The sequence below is a fragment of the Otolemur garnettii genome, unplaced genomic scaffold (assembly GCF_000181295.1).
Source record: "Otolemur garnettii isolate 467f Iridium unplaced genomic scaffold, OtoGar3 scaffold00099, whole genome shotgun sequence".
Lineage (NCBI taxonomy): Eukaryota > Metazoa > Chordata > Mammalia > Primates > Galagidae > Otolemur > Otolemur garnettii.
The window spans coordinates 423427-440671 of record NW_003852494.1 but is presented as its reverse complement, the minus strand read 5'-3'; the positions used below and the strand labels follow the sequence as shown (position 1 = coordinate 440671).

At 38.5% G+C, this 17245-nt stretch overlaps 1 protein-coding gene across 7 annotated transcripts in view; it reads right to left on the bottom strand.

The window, feature by feature from the left end:
- Positions 1 to 17245, bottom strand: part of ATXN2 (ataxin 2) — a 151023-nt gene that overhangs the window by 13390 nt on the left and 120388 nt on the right. For 5 of the 7 annotated variants that reach the window (XM_023516871.1, XM_023516873.1, XM_023516875.1 and 2 more), the window contains exons 19-20: positions 8357 to 8541; positions 7828 to 7960 (exon numbers count right to left, since the gene is read on the bottom strand). In XM_023516871.1, coding sequence (XP_023372639.1) covers positions 7828 to 7960; positions 8357 to 8541 — 318 coding nt within the window. Of the gene's footprint in view, positions 1 to 3354; positions 3409 to 7827; positions 7961 to 8356; positions 8542 to 17245 lie in introns of all 7 variants that reach the window. The other 2 variants (XM_023516870.1, XM_003795987.2) reach the window with 1 other exon arrangement.

The window sequence follows — 17245 nt, the reverse complement described above, 5'->3', positions numbered from 1 at the left end:
GGGCAGTACCTGTGGCTTAGTAGGTAGGGCACCGGCCCCATATACCAAGGATGGCGGGTTTGGACCTGGTCCAGGCCAAACTGCAACAACAGTGCAATCTGTGATGGATGCCTGTAATCTCAGCTACTGGGGAGGTGGAGGCAAGAGAATTGGTTAAGCCCAAGAGCTGGAGATTGCTGTGAGCTATAATGCCAAGGCACTCTACCAAGGGTGATAAAGTGAGACTCTGTCTCAAAATTCTGTAGAAACATTATCTCACTATATTGCCCAGGCTAGTTTCAAACCCCGGGCCTCAAGCAATCATCCTGCCTCAAGCCTCCCAAAGACCATACCTGGCCTTTTTAAAAGGCATCTTTGTGATATAAGTTTATCAATATTTAAAGGTTAACCTTTTCCTTCCTTCATCTTCTATCTTAATAGATCAGAAAGCAAGTATCTTATCCATAAACTCTCTTCTCCTTGAATACAAAAGTAACTAATTGGGAAAAATGTGAAGCTTACCCTTTAATTTAGTATTAATGGAAAAATACAGTTTGGTTCCTTGAAAAGCCAATTAAAAGTGATATAAAGAAGAAAGTTAAAAATCCGAAGAGGTTAAAAGGCTGGAAGGGACGAGAGAGCCATGAGAAAGGAACCAAGATCAGGTAATCAAGGAAATAATATAGCAGAATCAGGGAAATGGAGAAACGACATGTGAAGGGGACTAAGTTTCTGAGCTAAGTAAGTGTTCTGTTACACAGGCTCATTTTAAAGATTCTAGAGAGGTTAAAAATAAAGTGAACTTTTTTGAAATTCTGATTTAGCTATTCATTGGGTGACCTATTTATGGAAACTTTATTTTTTTTTTTAAACTTTATTTTTTTTTTTTTATTATTTTTTGTTGTTGTTGCAGTTTTGCCAGGGTTGGGTTTGAACTTACCACCCTCGGTATATGGGGCTGACACCCTACTCACTGAGCCACAGGCACCACCCTATTTATGGAAACTTTAGCACCCTTCATAAAATCCTCTGGACTAGGTCAAGATAACAAAGAATTATTCATTCTTTGGGCCAAACCTGGTCCAGAAGCTTCCCATTCAACACGCTCCTTGACATAAATATTTAAGATTCTAAATGGGTGATTGGTCAAATTTTTATAATTCTAACCACATTCCAAAAATAGTTTTCCTAAACCATGATCTTATTGAACCAAATTCAGTCCCTAAGGCTTTGTGTTTAATATGCCATTAGGTTTTGTCATTTTGACCTTGGATGCACAAGTCATGAGAGATCACCAGCACTGCAAAACTTTAACAATAAAACAGAACAAGATCTTCCAACTTCTAAATGTGATGTTAAATTCAGAAAAGGGAAAGTGAAGAAATGCTGAAAATGCTAATTAGAGAAAAGACAATTTGACCAAACCATGACAGTATGGTTTAGAAAAGGGGGGGGGGGATGAAGCAGCAAATTAAATCACGAATAGCAGCCCAATTGTTAGTTTCTTTTTAAAAGGTACAGATACTCCCTTTTAGAGGAAGTTGTGCTAAGGCAATCGATGTTTATAGTGTGATGATTAAAGACCTTTTAGCTACTTACCAGGAAAATGGCTCCAAAACTACTAACAGAGACAGTAAGATGGTGAGGATAACTACATTTGAGACCTCAAATTGAGTACATAATAAAATTAATTACTGACACTATCTTTTATACACTATAACCACAGACATAGTTTCCCTTAAATATTATATACATACAGCAAGACTCCTTTTTAAAGAGCATCTATTAAAGGATTAAATTTGTTAACATTTCCTAGTACCAAATAAAATATACATACATATATATATATACACACATACACACACACACTAATTTTATCAATTTGTTTTTGGATACCAAGTCATGGCACAATTAATGAAAATTTAGGGTCAAAATGCTTTCTAAATGCTAAATCTGGCATTTAGTAGACTCAGACATTGAATCATTCCAAAACAATTGAAAATTTAGTCCCTAACATAAAATTTTAAACCTGTCCTCGTAAATATTCTCTAGAAAACAGTACTTCATACAAGGTGACACGTATTAATGAAAATTTCTAAGGAATTTCTACAAATTATTAGTACCTTTCCTATTTAAATATCAAAGTTAATGACTAACCTTATATTTAAAATTGCCCTACAAAATAGAAAAAACACATCTTAGTTCATTTCTAAAATAAATGAGCACCCTGCTCAGACTTTCTCCAAGCAGAACCAGCTGTTTACCTTTCCACTGATGGGAAAAGGGGACCTGTGCAGCCCAAGACAGTCTATGGTAAATCATGTTCTCCTGATTAAGCTCAAAAAATCTTGAGGTATCTGCTACCTGAATATTTTAAACTTTTAGTCATGTAAAGGACAGAAATGTTTCTCCCTTAATCAATTCTATTCAATTAAATTCCTGGTAAGAATAAATTTCTCCTTACCAGAATATTTAAAAATTCATGTTTTTAAGTTTTATATATGAATCGTGTGGCGGTGGGGGTATATACATATATATACACATATATATTATCCTCCCCCCTTTAGAAAGAGTCTCAAGCTGTCGCCCTGGGTAGAGTGCTGTAGTGTCACAGCTCATAGCAACCTCAAACTCTTGGGCTTAAGAAATTCTCTTGCCTCAGCCTCCCAAGTAGCTGCAACTACAGGTGCCTGCCACAACGCCCAGCTATTTTTTGGTTGTAGTTGTCATTACTGTTTGGTAGGCCCAGGCTGGATTCAAACCTGCCAGCTCCAGTGTATGTGACTGGCACCCTAGCCTCTGAGCTACAGGCGCTGAGCCGTGGCTTAGAATATTAAAATAAAAATTAGCTGTTTAGAAAAAGTTTCTCTGAACAAGGAAAATATTAGGCATTTCTCAAACAGCTGCATGTTTCCTTGGTATGCAAAAATTTCTGAAACAACTTTTTTTTTTTTGGAGACAGTCTCACTTTCACCTTCAGTGGAGTACCATGGACTCATAGCTCACAGCAACCTCAAAATCCTGGGCTATGCGCCCACCACAATGCCCAGCTATTTTTAGAGATGGGGTCTCGCTCTTGCTCAGGCTATTCTTGAACTCCTGAGCTTAGGCAATCCACCTGGCTGAGCCTCCCAGAGTGCTAGGATTACTGGCATGTGCCACCACACCCAGACCTAACAACTCAATTTTTCATTAACACCAGCTTTCTTAAGCTGGGTCATAATTCCTTTTTGAAAGCTGAATTACAATATGCATGTTTTTAAGGTTTTGTCTGGCACAAGGAAAATACTGTTCAACAAGTCTACTCCCTTAATATGTATTCTTTAAAAAGTGTTTTACTGTACAATTAAAATTAGTATAAAAAACCCAACTCACTGGCAAAGTAGAAAGAAGGGCTTGTCTCCTTGTTGTATGGTAATTTGGGACATGCTGAATTTGGGAAATAGAAAGGTAAATTAGCCTTTTTAGGTGTGCATTTTCCTAATTTTCTGGAAAGGTTGACATTAATTTTTTTGTATTCATGCATAATTCATTTTTATTTTAATAGAGATGACAAGCACTTTAAACACTGCTACAGAATTTAAAAAGACAAGATTGAACTGAAGACACTGTTCTTTTGTACTGAAGTATCAAGTTCTTTACGCTGACTTGCTTAAATGAAAGGAATAAAATCATTATCTATTAAAAAAACCCAACATGGCATTCCACCAAACACCTTGATATATATATATAAATATAACATACCAAAAATGAAACAATATTTACCAAGTTTACTTCAACAGATATAAAAGATTATTAATAGAAATGTCATTATCCTTAATGATGTTTATGAGGCATCTGGTAGTGGATCCAAAGGTTAGAAACATAAAAATATAAACATGAGTATGTTATCACTTCTAATAAAATATACTACAGAGAGGGGCATATGGAAGGAGACATACCAAAATGTTAATAGGTGGCTGTCAGGTAGAGAAATAATGGTGCTTTTTATTTTTTTGCTTACTGTATTTTCCAAGTTATCTGCATAAACTACCAACAACAAATGAAAAAAAAGAATATTGGATCTAACTAACTCTTCTGACAGTACTTGTTAGTAGAAAAAACTGTATTATCATTGTTTCTAAAAAGTAAAAGTATCACCATAAAATAAAATCAGATGAATTAGAAGACTAGATAGAAGGGGAATAAAAATTTAACTTCTTAGATAGAGTATAAGGTCACCAATTATTTACACATCTCCTATAATAATGATTTAAATGTTTAGTAATCGGTTAGAATATTCATACTAAATACATCAATTTATTATTCTTTAAAGATACAGAGTTTTACTCTGTTGCCCAGGCTATAGTGTAGTGTAATGAATTATCATAGTTCACTGCAGCTCAAACTCCAGGGCTCAAATGATCCTCCTACCTCAGCCTCACATGTAGCTAGGACAACAGGTGTGCACCATTGCACCTATCCAATTTTTAAATTTTTGGCAGAGATGGGTTCTTGTTATGTTGCCCAGGATTCAAACTCTTCGGCTCAAGCAATCCTCCTGCCTTGCCCTCCCGAAGCACTGGGATTATAGGCATGAGCACCAAGACTGGCCAGAATATACCAAAAATTTAAAAACAATAATCAGAATTTCATTTTGTAGTCATTAGAGGTCCTCTGTATTCTCAAATCCTTTTGCTATGGCTATTAACAACTAAGGACAAAAAAGTTACATAAAACTGTCACCAACATCTGGATGGATATTCATTTGTTTGCCTAAAAAGTTTTTAAAAATGAGATAGGATGGGGCAGTGCCTGTGGCTCAAAAGAGTAGGGTGCTGGCCCCATTATGTCAGAGGTGGCGGTTTCAAACCCAGCACGGGACAAGAAAAAAAAAAAAAAAGAGATAGGATGTAGTTTAAAAACCAAACATAATTCATACTCAAAGTAGCAGGTTCCTTTGATAATATAAAATGTAAATTGTTCAGGAGCAATATGTATAAAATCAGCATTTCTATACAACAATTTTGTTGTATTTTAAAAGGGTGTACTTAAAATTTCTTTTATATTTGGCTTATCAAGGCTTTGAAAAATATAAAATAATTCAAATAAACGACTTATGATTTAATACAAAATTCTTTTTTTTAGACAGTCTTACTACATTGCCCTTGGTAGACTGCTGAGGCTTCACAGCTCACAGCAACCTCAAACTCTTGGGCTTAAGCGATTCTCTTGCCTCAGCCTCCCAAGTAGCTGGGACCACAGGCGCCAGCTGCAATTTTTTGTTGCAGGTGCCATTGTTGTTTAACTGGCCCGGGCTGCGCTCGAACCCACCACCCTTGGTGCAGGTGTCCAGCGCTGTCATCACTGTGCCACGATCATCAAGCCAATAAAAAATTTTCTTTAGTCGATTAAATTATGGCCAATGATGGCAAAAGAAAAAACAATTCATTTCCTAAGTGTCTTTTTTAAGGTCTGAAGTACTCCAAACAGAACCTGATTAACCAGCAACACCATATCAGGTCTACAGCCTTGCTATAGTATACACTCATCACTAAACATCAATTAAATATAACCTGTGTAAACTGCACATCAGTTCATATTTGGTTAAGTAACTTTCTCCTAGCACACAAACTAGCTTTAATGATTAGTTCATTCCAGATTTCAGTGAACATCAGATTTAGAGTTTTGTTCTGTTTGCAATACTTACTAACTACCTACACCTCAATCAACCTGGGGTCCAAGGTCAAATGCTTCTTAAACAGAAATATTCTGAGGAGGCAGTTACAAAATCCATTAATTGTTCAACTACAGTATTTACCATACAATTGGCTGTGTCAAATCAATGAACATCCATTCAAAAGATGAAACAGTTTAAGTGAACACAGCGGGGAGAAAGATTCTGCTCAACCTCACAGTACTACAATGTCTCAAAAGCACAGGTACACAAATAAGCTATACTCTAAAAGCAACAGAAATTTTAGCTCGAAAAGTTCAGATCTTATTCTAAGGAGAATATGCCAGAAAATGGAAGAACATTTTTCCACTTGTTAAATCATGATGTATTCACAATCATAATGAACTTTTTTACCTAAGCCTTTTTAACAGACTGGAAAATTACTTAAATGTATACAAGTTGCATAAAAACCAGCATTATGAATCAATTATATTTTTTCATGCATAGTCAGGCCTAGTTACTAAGGCAACTAGACAAGCCAAATGACAGATCATAACCCAAATCATAAATCAGTATCTTTTTCAATTAAATTACAGATGAGCTTCTTGAAAAAAAATTCCAAAACATAGCAATCATACCATTTTTTTATTTAAAATGCATAATCCACAATAAAAAGCTTAAAGTGATAATGTGGACAATTGAGACCAGATTGAGTTACAGGTAACAGAAGGGTGACTATTGCTGTCTAAGTTTTATTCATATTAACATAACATTGAAACAGTTATTTATTTTTAAAAGGAGGATATAGAAAGTATGAAAAGCAGCAATATTTCAAAATGGAGGTTTGTCAGGAATCTGTAAATTATTAAAGGACTCAATTTAGCCCAGATATGATCATGCAAGACATCTAAATTAAATTAAAAAATGAAAATGTTTAAATTCTTAATCATTGAAAAAGTTTTAAGAGGTTTTATAAAATGATATGTCCATTTGGCTGTAATTTCATTCTCACAGTAGTATACTTTCCAATGTATTTGAAAAAAATCTAAATTCATCTCCTACTCTAAACAACCTAAAATACCAATGGGAAAACTACATGATGACATAGTTCTCAGAAACATCTGGAACTAATCTAACATCTTAAATGAAACTAAAATTAATTAAAGATATATTTTGAAAAAGCATAATCTGAGATGATCCATTAATTCCATATTATACCATATGGAAGTGAAAATTTTATTTAAAACTCTGTATGTATACATATACATATATATATATATATATATATTTTTTTTTTTTTTTTTAAAGAGATAGATTCTCATTTTGTTGCCCTTGGTAGAGTGCCATGTCGTCGCAGCTCACAACAACTTCCAGCTCTTGGGCTTAGGTGATTCTCTTGCTTCAGCCTCCCAAGTAGCTGGGACTATTAAAATTCTATTTTTAATGCATTTTAAGTTATGCATTATTTTAGTATTTTAAACAGCAGCAAAGTTGACCTACTACATAAAGTTCTCTACTTAACCACAAAACTATTTTTCCTTGTTATTCTTAAAAATACTGTTTAATTTTATACAAATACTTTTCATTTCCATTTTACCATTCTGTACGCATTGAACAAATCTAATGTTACACAATTTTAATCACTTAAATCATGAGGCAGAAACACAGCATAACAAATAGAAACAAAAATATGTAATGCCAGCCACTCCAAGAGCAAGGAGTGAAGCAGGATATTTTCATAATGGAAAATGTTTTTATGCTTTTACTATGGTAACTTTTTTTTTTTTTTGCAGTTTTTGGCCAGGGCCAGGCTTTAACCCACCACCCCTGGTATATGGGGCCAGCACCCTACTCCTTTGAGCTATAGGCACGGCCCAGTATGGTAAAATTTTCATATATGCCTTAGGCTATCCCAAATGATAATACTGATAAAAAAGTATGCTGTGCCGTTATGTACATCATCACATTTTAGTCAAAGCAAGACATGAAGACAGAGAATTTCAGGTACAGAGGTAGAAATTATTTGCTAAGACTTATACAGCAGAGGTTAGGGAGAGAAGTAAGTTCAACTTTTCCTTTCTTGAGTAGCAATGTCATAAAAGGATAGATAATTCTTAGAATATCTTTTCAGACCCTTAAAACAAATTAAGAATAGTCACACACACTGAAAAGACAAACGAAGTGCTTCCTACCATACATTGCATGCGTCTGCTCATGAGCTCCATACTGAGTAGCTGATGAAGATACTAAACCAGGCTGGGCGTGTGTTGGTGGTGCCATCATCCTAGCATTACCCTGTATTACAGGACTATAGACATGAGGATGCTGTGTTCAAACAGAAAGTAAAGAAAAAAAGATTAAAATATCAAATAAACACAGTTATGATTTAATTTTAAAAAGTTAAAATTAAAAAATATATATATCAAATAAAGCCATGCTTACAGTTAAATTTCCAACTCCATGGTTTCCCAAAACAATAAAAAATTTTAAAATCTCTCTTGGCTGCTTCCTTTGAAACTCTTACATTGATTAGTAAACTGCAAATATACATTTAAAAAGCCTCTAAGCTATCTAAGTCCTTAGCTCTAAGGCTCTAAGCTATCCAAGTCCTTAGCTATCTGCCCCTTCACAGGAAAAAGCAAAAATATAAAGGAAAATCTGTTTATTTTATTAAAATTAAGTTTTTATGGAACAAAAATTAAGAGGCCATATTAGTCTTACCTGAGACTGATAATGTGGCACATGCTGAACAAGTGGCTGATTTGGGAACTGCTGAGGACTATAGGCAACGTATTGTGTGGAGTAAGCTGGTGGGGTGGCTACAATCGGTGGGCCTGCTGCGGAGGCTGGGTGCATCATGGTGCTCTGATGATGCTGGTCTTGCCGCTGTTGGGGCATATTTGGTACTGTAAAAAAGAGACGACATTATTATAAAACAGCATCTCCTCAGCACAATACATATGTTGACAACATCTATAGCAGCAGTTCTCAACCTGTGGGTCGTGACCCACAAGAACTGTAAAGGGCCACAGCATTAGGAAGGTTGAGAACCACCGGATAGGATCAGTAAAATTGGATCCACTTGCCTGTTCTTTTGATGCTATCTCATACCACTTCCATTGCCATTACTCAGGGTTGTAGTCTTTTTTTTTTGAGACAGAGTCTCACTATGTCACCCTTGGTAAAGTGCCGTGGCATCACAGAAACCTCAAACTCTTGGCCTTAAGTAATTCTCTTGCCTCAGCCTCCCAAGTAGCTGGGACTATAAGCACCCACTGTGACACCTGGCTATTTTTTTTTTTATCGCAGTTGTCATTGTTGTTTTATAGCTGGCCTGGGCTGAGTTTGAACCCACTAGCCTTGGTGTACGTGGCTATCTCTGTAACCACCGTGCTACGGGCACCGAGCCTGTTGTATTCTTATCACACATGCTAGTCCTCAGCTTCCAGCAGGGATCATTCTGACTCATCCTTCAGGTGTCACTTTGTTTTTTTTTTTTTTTTTTTTGTTTGTTTTTGTTTTTTTTTTTTGAGATAGAGCCTCAAGCTGTCCCCCTGGGCAGAGTGCCGTGGCATTACAGCTCACAGCAACCTCCAACTCCTGGGCTCAAGCGAGTCTCTTGCCTCCGCCTCCCAAGTAGCTGGGACCACAGGCACCCGCCACAACGCCCGGCTATTTTTTTTTTTTTTTGGTTGCAGCCGTCATTGTTGTTTGGCAGGTCCGGGCTGGGGATTCGAACCCGCCACCTTAGGTGTACGTGGCTGGCGCCTTAGCCGGTTGAGCTATAGGCTCCGAGCCCAGGTGTCACTTTGAAAGCAGCTTTCTCAGAGAAACCCTCTGACTCAATCAAGTCCCTGTAATAAACTCTCAGAGGACTTTGAATCGATTTTTCCTTCATATCACTTCTCAGATCATCCCTGCTTACTTTTTATTTAGTTCAGCAGCTAGGGCACCAGGCACATACACCAGAGCTGGCGGAGTCGAACCGAGCCTGGGCCCACCAAACAACAACAACTACAAACAAAAAATAGCCAAGAGTTATGACAGGAACCTGTAGTCCCAGCTACTTGGGAGACTGAGGCAAGAGAATCACTTAGGCCCCAGGGTTTGAGGTTGCTGTGAGCTATGATGGTACTCTCCCAAGGGCAACACAGTGAGGGGAGGTCGTGCCTGTTTTATATACCAAATTATATAGGAAGTGCCCTTCACCTGTTAGGGAAAGGCACTGGGTGCATTTTGAAAAAAACAAAAGCATGACAGAAGAACAAAAATAGATGCAACACTAATTTTAACTTCATATTCTTTAATTTCCAACCACTGAACCCTTATACGACTTCTCACTCTGTCTTTAACCAGCATCACAGCACAAATGTAGCATACCGGTTTCTAAATAATAGTTCTTTTAAAAAATTACTGTCTTGTATTATTCTACACTTTAAACCTCTAGTAAAGAACTCAGCTCAACTGTCTTTGCTTATGTGAGGTCTTAACTAGTTCCCCCAGCAAAAGTGAGCTGCATCTTCTGTGTGCCTTTTCCACACATTTTTACAGCATCTATTGTCGTCTGGTGTGATGTCAACCAAGCCACTGAGAGAAGAAATTGTGAAATGACTGCTTATAACAAGGTACAAGGCACAATGATTAGAGAACCTGGTAGGTTCATATATTCATTAGAACTGATTATACAAGTAACTGAAAATTTCATGATAGAATTTTGTTTTGATTTTAAATATTTAAAATTCCTGGCTCGGTACCCATACCACAGTGGTTATGGTGCCAGCCACATACACCAAGCCTGGCGGGTTCAAATCCAGCCTGGGCCAGCTAAACAACAATGACAACTGCAATAAAAAATAGCCAGGCATGGGTGGTGCCTGTGACTCAAAGGAGTAGGCTGCCGGCCCTATATACTGGAGGTAGCGGGTTTAAACGTGACCTGGCCATAAACTGCACAAAAAAAAAAAAAAAAAAAAGTAGCCGGGCACTGTGGTCCTAACTGAGCCCATGTAGTCCTAGCTCCTTAGGAGGCTTAGGCAAGAGAATCACTTAGGCCCAAGAGTTGGAGGTTGCTGTGAGCTGTGATGCCACAGCACTCTACCAAGGGTGATATAGTGAGGCTCAGTCTCAATATATATATATATGTATATATACTTAAAATTTCTGGTTAAAGACTTAATGACAGTTACTAACTTTAAAATAGCTAGTTATCTGCTATCTTATCCTTTTAGAGAAGAAAACTTAAAAAACAAAAGAAAACAATATAGTCAAATACATTTCTGAATTTGATCTGCAAAGCACACACATTGAAAAAGCATCACACCTGGTAAGAGGAAAAGCCACCCCAAACTCAAGCATCATTTTTACCAAATGAAAGTTTATATAATTAAGGTCACTGAGCTTGATTCTATTCACCATTGCTATTTTTTTTAAACTCTGATATAGGGTTTCACTCTGTTGCCCCAGGTAGAGTGAGTGGTAACATCACACCTCACTACAACCTCAAACTCCAGTGTTCAAGCAATCCTCCTGCCTCAGCCTCCCAAGTAGCTAGGACTGTAGGCATCCATCATGCCCAGCCACTTTTTTTCTATTTTTAATGGTGATGGGGTCTCACTCTTGCTCAGGCTAGTCTTGAACTCTTGAGCTCAAGTGATCCTCCTTTGGATTATAGGCATGAGCCACCATCTCTTGCCAAGTATACTCTTTTTTTAAAAGTCAAAATATTCTTGGCTGGTTGTAGCAGCTCCTACCTCTAATCCCAGCACTCTGAAAGGCAGAGGCAGGAGGATCGCTTGAGCTCAGGAGTTTGAAACTGGCCTGAGCAAGAGTGAGACTCCATTTCAACTAAAAAGAGAAAAACATTGGCTGGGTGTGATGGGTGCAGTCCCAGCTACTCAGGAGGCTGAGGCAGGAGGATTGTTTCAGCCCAGGAGTTTAAGATTGCTGTTGTCAGCTAAGCTGATGTCATGGCATTCTAGACTGAGCAAAAGAGTAAGACCGTCTCCAAAATAACACAAACTCTGAAGTACGTGGTGGTATGATGAGGATATGGTTTCTTTATCCTCAACAAATCTCATGTTGAACTCTGATTTCCCATGTGACAATGTTGGGAGGTATGTTAAGTCATGGGGGCAGATTCCTTATGGATGGCTTTGGTGCAACTCATTTTATTTAGTGAGTTCTCATTCTTTGGAGGAGACTGGCTTGGTTAGGGGGTGGAGAAAAGGGAGTTGTGGTAAAGCCAGGTTGGACAACCCCCACCATGTTTATTCACCATTTGCATGTACCTGCTTCCTGCTCTCTGCCATGTTTTGGCATAACACAAAGTCCCAACCAGAAGCCAAGAAGCAGATACTAGCACCATGCTTCCTGTAGATAATGCAGAACCATGAGCTAATTAAACCTCTTTTCTTTTTAAATTATCCAGCCTCAGGTATTCCTTTATAGCAATACACTTTAAGAGACTTGGTTATGGCTCGGCGCCTGTGGCTCAAGCGGCTAAGGCGCCAGCCACATACACCTAAGGTGGCGGGTTCGAATCCAGCCTGGACCTGCCAAACAACAATAATGGCTGCAACCAAAAAATAGCCGGGTGTTGTGGCGGGCGCCTGTAGTCCCAGCTACTTGGGAGTCTGAGGCAGGAGACTCGCTTGAGCCCAGGAGTTGGAGGTTGCTGTGAGCAGTGAAGCCATGGCACTCTACCCAGGGGGACAGCTTGAGGCTCTGTCTCAAAAAAAAAAAAAAAAAAAAAAAAAGAGACTTGGTTATGATAGTTTTTCCTAAATTGAATTTACCTCAATCTTATTATTATTTTTTAATTTAGGAGACAGAGTCTCATTTTATTGCCCTCAATAGAGTGCTGTGGTGTCACAACTCACAGCAACCTCCAACTCCTGGGCTTAGGTGATTCTCCTGCTTCAGCCTCTTAAGTAGCTAGGCCTTCAGGTGCCCACCACAATGCCTCACTAATTTTTTTTTTGTTGTGGTTTGGTTACGGCTGGGTTCAAACCCGCCACCCTTGGTATATGGGGCGGGCACCCTACCCAATGAACGACAGGCGCTGCCCAATCTATTTTATTTTTGAAGACAGAGACTCACTTTATTATCCAAACTAGAGTGCAGTGATACAACCATAGCTCACAGCAGCCCCAAGGCTCAAGTGATCCTTCTGTTTCAGCCACCCGCATAGCTGGGATTATAGTTGCACTATCATGCCCAACCAATTTTTGAATTTTTTGTAGAGAAGAGGTCTTGCTACACTGCCCAGGCTGGTCTTGAACTCCCAAGCTCAAGCCATCTTCCTGCCTTAGCCTCCCAAAGTGCTGGGATTATAGGCATGAGCCACAACAGGCCTGAATCTACCTTAATCTTAACTTCAGTTACAATTTTGCTTTTCAGGGTCATTTGACAATGTCTGGAGAAATTTTTGACTGTCAAAATTGAGGGAAAGGAGATACTGCTACTAGGAGCTAAATATCCTATAGTTCCAGGACAACCCTCTACCAACACAAAAGGATATGAGTTCTAACTATTAATAGTGCCAAGATTAAGAAATTTCTGCTTTATGTTAATTATGTCCAGGGTCTTGGCGCCTATGGCTCAAGTGGCTAAGGCGCCAGCCACGTACACCTAGGGTGGCGGGTTCAAATCCAGCCCGGGCCTGCCAAGCAACAATGATGGCTGCAACCAAAGAAATGGCCAGGTGTTGTGGTGGGCACCTGTGGTCCCAGCTGCTTGGGAGGTGGAGGCGGGAGACTCGCTTGAGCCCAGGAGTTGGAGGTTGCTGTGAGCTGTGATGCCACAGCACTCTGCCCAGGGGGACAGCTTGAGGCTCTGTCTCTCCCCCCAAAAAAATTATGTCCAGGCATACTTTGAAACACAACTCAACTTCTTTCATGGAAAACAAAAAGGATAACTCTACAGTATGTAATGAGAAGGCTTTGTGCAAAGGCCTTACTACCATGCAAAAAACATATGCCTGTATAATCCACAGCTACAATTTAGAACCAAGCTCTTGATTTTGCCTGTTCTTTTAAAAACACTAAAAGCACCTTTATTCAATATTATGTACACCTTATGATTATAATTTAGCATAGCAGCAGAATATAATATAAATATACAGATAGCAATAGGCTTCAGATATAGAACTTTCTAAGTAGCTATATAGAAGAAGCAGTGAAAGAGAACAACCTGGTTTACATTAACAATCCAAAAAGAACATACCTAAGGTATAAACTGAAGAAATGCATAAAACCATGAGTTGATTCTGATACCAAAAACAACAAACCACCTTATTAGTCACCTTTGGAGGATAGTAGGAAATCAACTTATTACTTAGACAACTGCCTAAAAAAGGGAAATGACAGGCATTTTTGTTGCTTTTCCTGCATAAGCTGTACCTCAAGGAAACTAAATAGCTTTGATAAGGTAATGTTTTTGGTTACAGAAATATTCCAGCTAATAACTGAAGAAGTGAGGAAAGAAAGAGAATATGACAATTTTGGAGCCTCAAAATAAATAATGGATCTAGGGCTAGATAATGGTAATAAGGACCGCTTTAAAAAAAAAACAAACAACAAAGAGTCAGGTATTAATTAGGAAATGTTATCCTAGACAGATAAGCCATTTAAGAACTCATTGGTTACATTCTTACTATTATAAAAAGGGGAAATGACAAGATATTATATACCTTTACCATCATCATGAAACATTCCAGATTAAAAAAAAAAAAAAAAATCCAACCCAGTCTTAAGAAGCCACCATTATCAACTACCAGTTTACAAAGATTTCAAGGGATGGAGAACCACTTTAAATACCATCACAGGAATGCAATCAGTAACATGGTGAGAAAGAATGCAGGACAAATAAACTGGGTTTTAAAAAAGTGTAAATGGAGGGAAAAAAAACAAAAAAAACAAAAAAGAAAAATTAAATTAAAATTGAAACTATACCTTAAAAAAAGAGCCCACAATCCTTAAATGTAAGACCAAAATATTGATAAATAAAATGATACAATGCCTAGGATATGATTCAAAATAAGACAGGGGAGATAGGCATGAGACAGAAGATATGACAGGTGCCTGTAGTCTCAGGTACTTGGGAGGCTGAGGCAAAAGGATCTCTTGAGCCTAAGAATTTGAGGTTGCGGGCCTAGCTCAGTGAGTAGGATAATGGCCACACACACCAAGGCTGGTGGGTTCAGCCCAGCTAAACAACGACAACTGAAACAACAACAAAAAACGAGCCAGGCATTGTGGCAGGTGCCTGTAGCCTCCCAGCTACTCAGGAGGCTGAGGCAAGAGAACTGCTAAAGCCCAGGAGTTTGAGGTTGCTGTGAGCTGTGATGTCAAGGCACTCTACCAAGGACAACATAGTAAGACTATGTCTCAAAAAAAAAAAAAGTAGTAATAATTTGAGGTTGCTGGGACCTATGATGCTATGGCACTCCACCCAGGGTGACAGAGTGATCCTCTGTCTCCAGAGAAAATAAAAAGAGACAAAGGATATGAATGAATGATGACTGACCATGAGTTATTAATGTCTTAAAAGCATTACTATAATATGAAACAATTAAAAAAGAAATGACTTCAAGGCTCGGCGCCTGTGGCTCAAGTGGCTAAGGCACCAGCCACGTACACCCAAGGTGGCGGGTTCTAATCCAGCCCGGGCCCACCAAACAACAATGATGGCTGCAACCAAAAAAATAGCCGGACGTTATGGCGGGCGCCTGTGGTCCCAGCTACTTGGGAGGCTGAGGCAAGAGACTCGCTTGAGCCCAGGAGTTGGAGGTTGCTGTGAGCTGAAATGCCACGGCACTCTACTCAGGAGGATAGCTTGAGGCTCTGTCTCAAAAAAAAAAAAAAGTGAGACTCTGTCTCTACCAAAAAAAAAAAAAAAGAAATGACTTCAAAACGATAAACAAATGCAATCTGCAAACCTCACTTGAATCTTAGATGGGAACAAATTAATTATAAAAAAGTGTATTTTGGGCGGTACCTGTGGTTCAGTGAGTAGGGCGCCGGCCCTATATACCAAGGGTGGCAGGTTCAAACCCGGCCCGGCCAAATTGCAACAAAAAAATAGCTGGGCATTGTGTGGACGCCTATAGTCCCAGCTACTAGGGAGGCTGAGGCAGGAGAATCGCCTAAGCCCTGGAGTTGGAGGTTGCTGTGAGCTGTGAAGGCGATAAAATGAGACTCTGTCTCAAAAAAAAAAAAAGTATTTTAAAGATACTTAGAAAAATATGAAGATACTATGATACTACTGGTATTAGTATAATACTGTTTAGGTATTAAAATTATATTACTATGGTAGTATGAGTTTTGATTTTTTTAAAAGACTCCAATCTTTCAGAATTACAAAATGAAACAATTAAATGAAATTATGTATCTGGGATATGCTTCAACAGAAATCTAAAGAGTCAGGGAAGTTATACAGGACACAAAATTGGCTATGACTTTAAAACTGTCATTAAACTACACAATTAGTACTTTTATTGTATTGTATTATTTTAACTACTTATTTGTGTATGTTTGAAATTTTTAATAATAAAGTTGTTAAAAGCCAACTGATTTTTCTTTTTTTTTTTTTGAGACAGAGTTTCACTTTGTCACCCTTGGTAGAGTGCCGTAGCGTCACAGCTCAAAGCAACCTTCAGCTATTGGGCTTAGGTGATTCTCTTAACTCAGCCTCCTGAGTAGCTGAGACTATAGGCACCTGCCACAACCCAGGGCCAGGTTCCAACCCGCCACCCTCGGTATATAGGGCCGGTGCCCTACTCACTAAGCCACAGGCGCCCCCAAGCCAACTGATTTCTTTTAGTAGTCAAGCTAATGATCAAAAATAGATTCAATTGCAGAAGAACACTTAAATATATGATAAAATGGCACTTCATATTAGTATGTCCTCTGATCATAATAGAATTAAATTGACAGAAAAAAAAAAAGAAACACATCTAGAAATACTCAAATATTTGGAAATTACCATACCTTTAAATAACCCACTGGTCAAAAAAGAAACTGCAAGGTAGAAAACACTCTGAATTGAATAAAAATGAAATATCAAGTTTATGGGATACAGCTAAGGCAATGATTAGAAATGTATACCTTTAAATCCTTCTATTAGAAAAGTTTTTTTTTTTAATTGTTGGGATTTATTGAGGGAACAAAGAATTAGGTTACACTGACTGCATTTGTTAGGTAAAGAAAGTTTGTCTTTTTTTTCTATAGACAGAGTCTTAACTTGCCCCCTGGGTAAAACATCATGGCATTACAACTCACAGCAACCTCAAATTCTTGGGCCCAAGAGATCCTCCTGCTTCTGCCTCCCAAGTAGCTGGGACTATAAATGCCCACCCCAACGCTTGGCTAGTTTTCCTATTTTTAGTAGAGATGCGTTCTTACTCTTGCTCAGGCTGGTCTCAAACTCCTGAGCTCAGGCTATCCAAACACCTCAGCCTCCCAGAGTGCTAGGATTGTAGACATGAGCGACTGTGTCTGGCCTGGAAAAAAAAGTTTTTAAATCTATGATTAAGCAGTCACCATGGGCGGCGCCTGTGGCACAGTGAGTAGGGTGCCAGACCCATATATTGAGGGTGGCTGGTTGAAACCC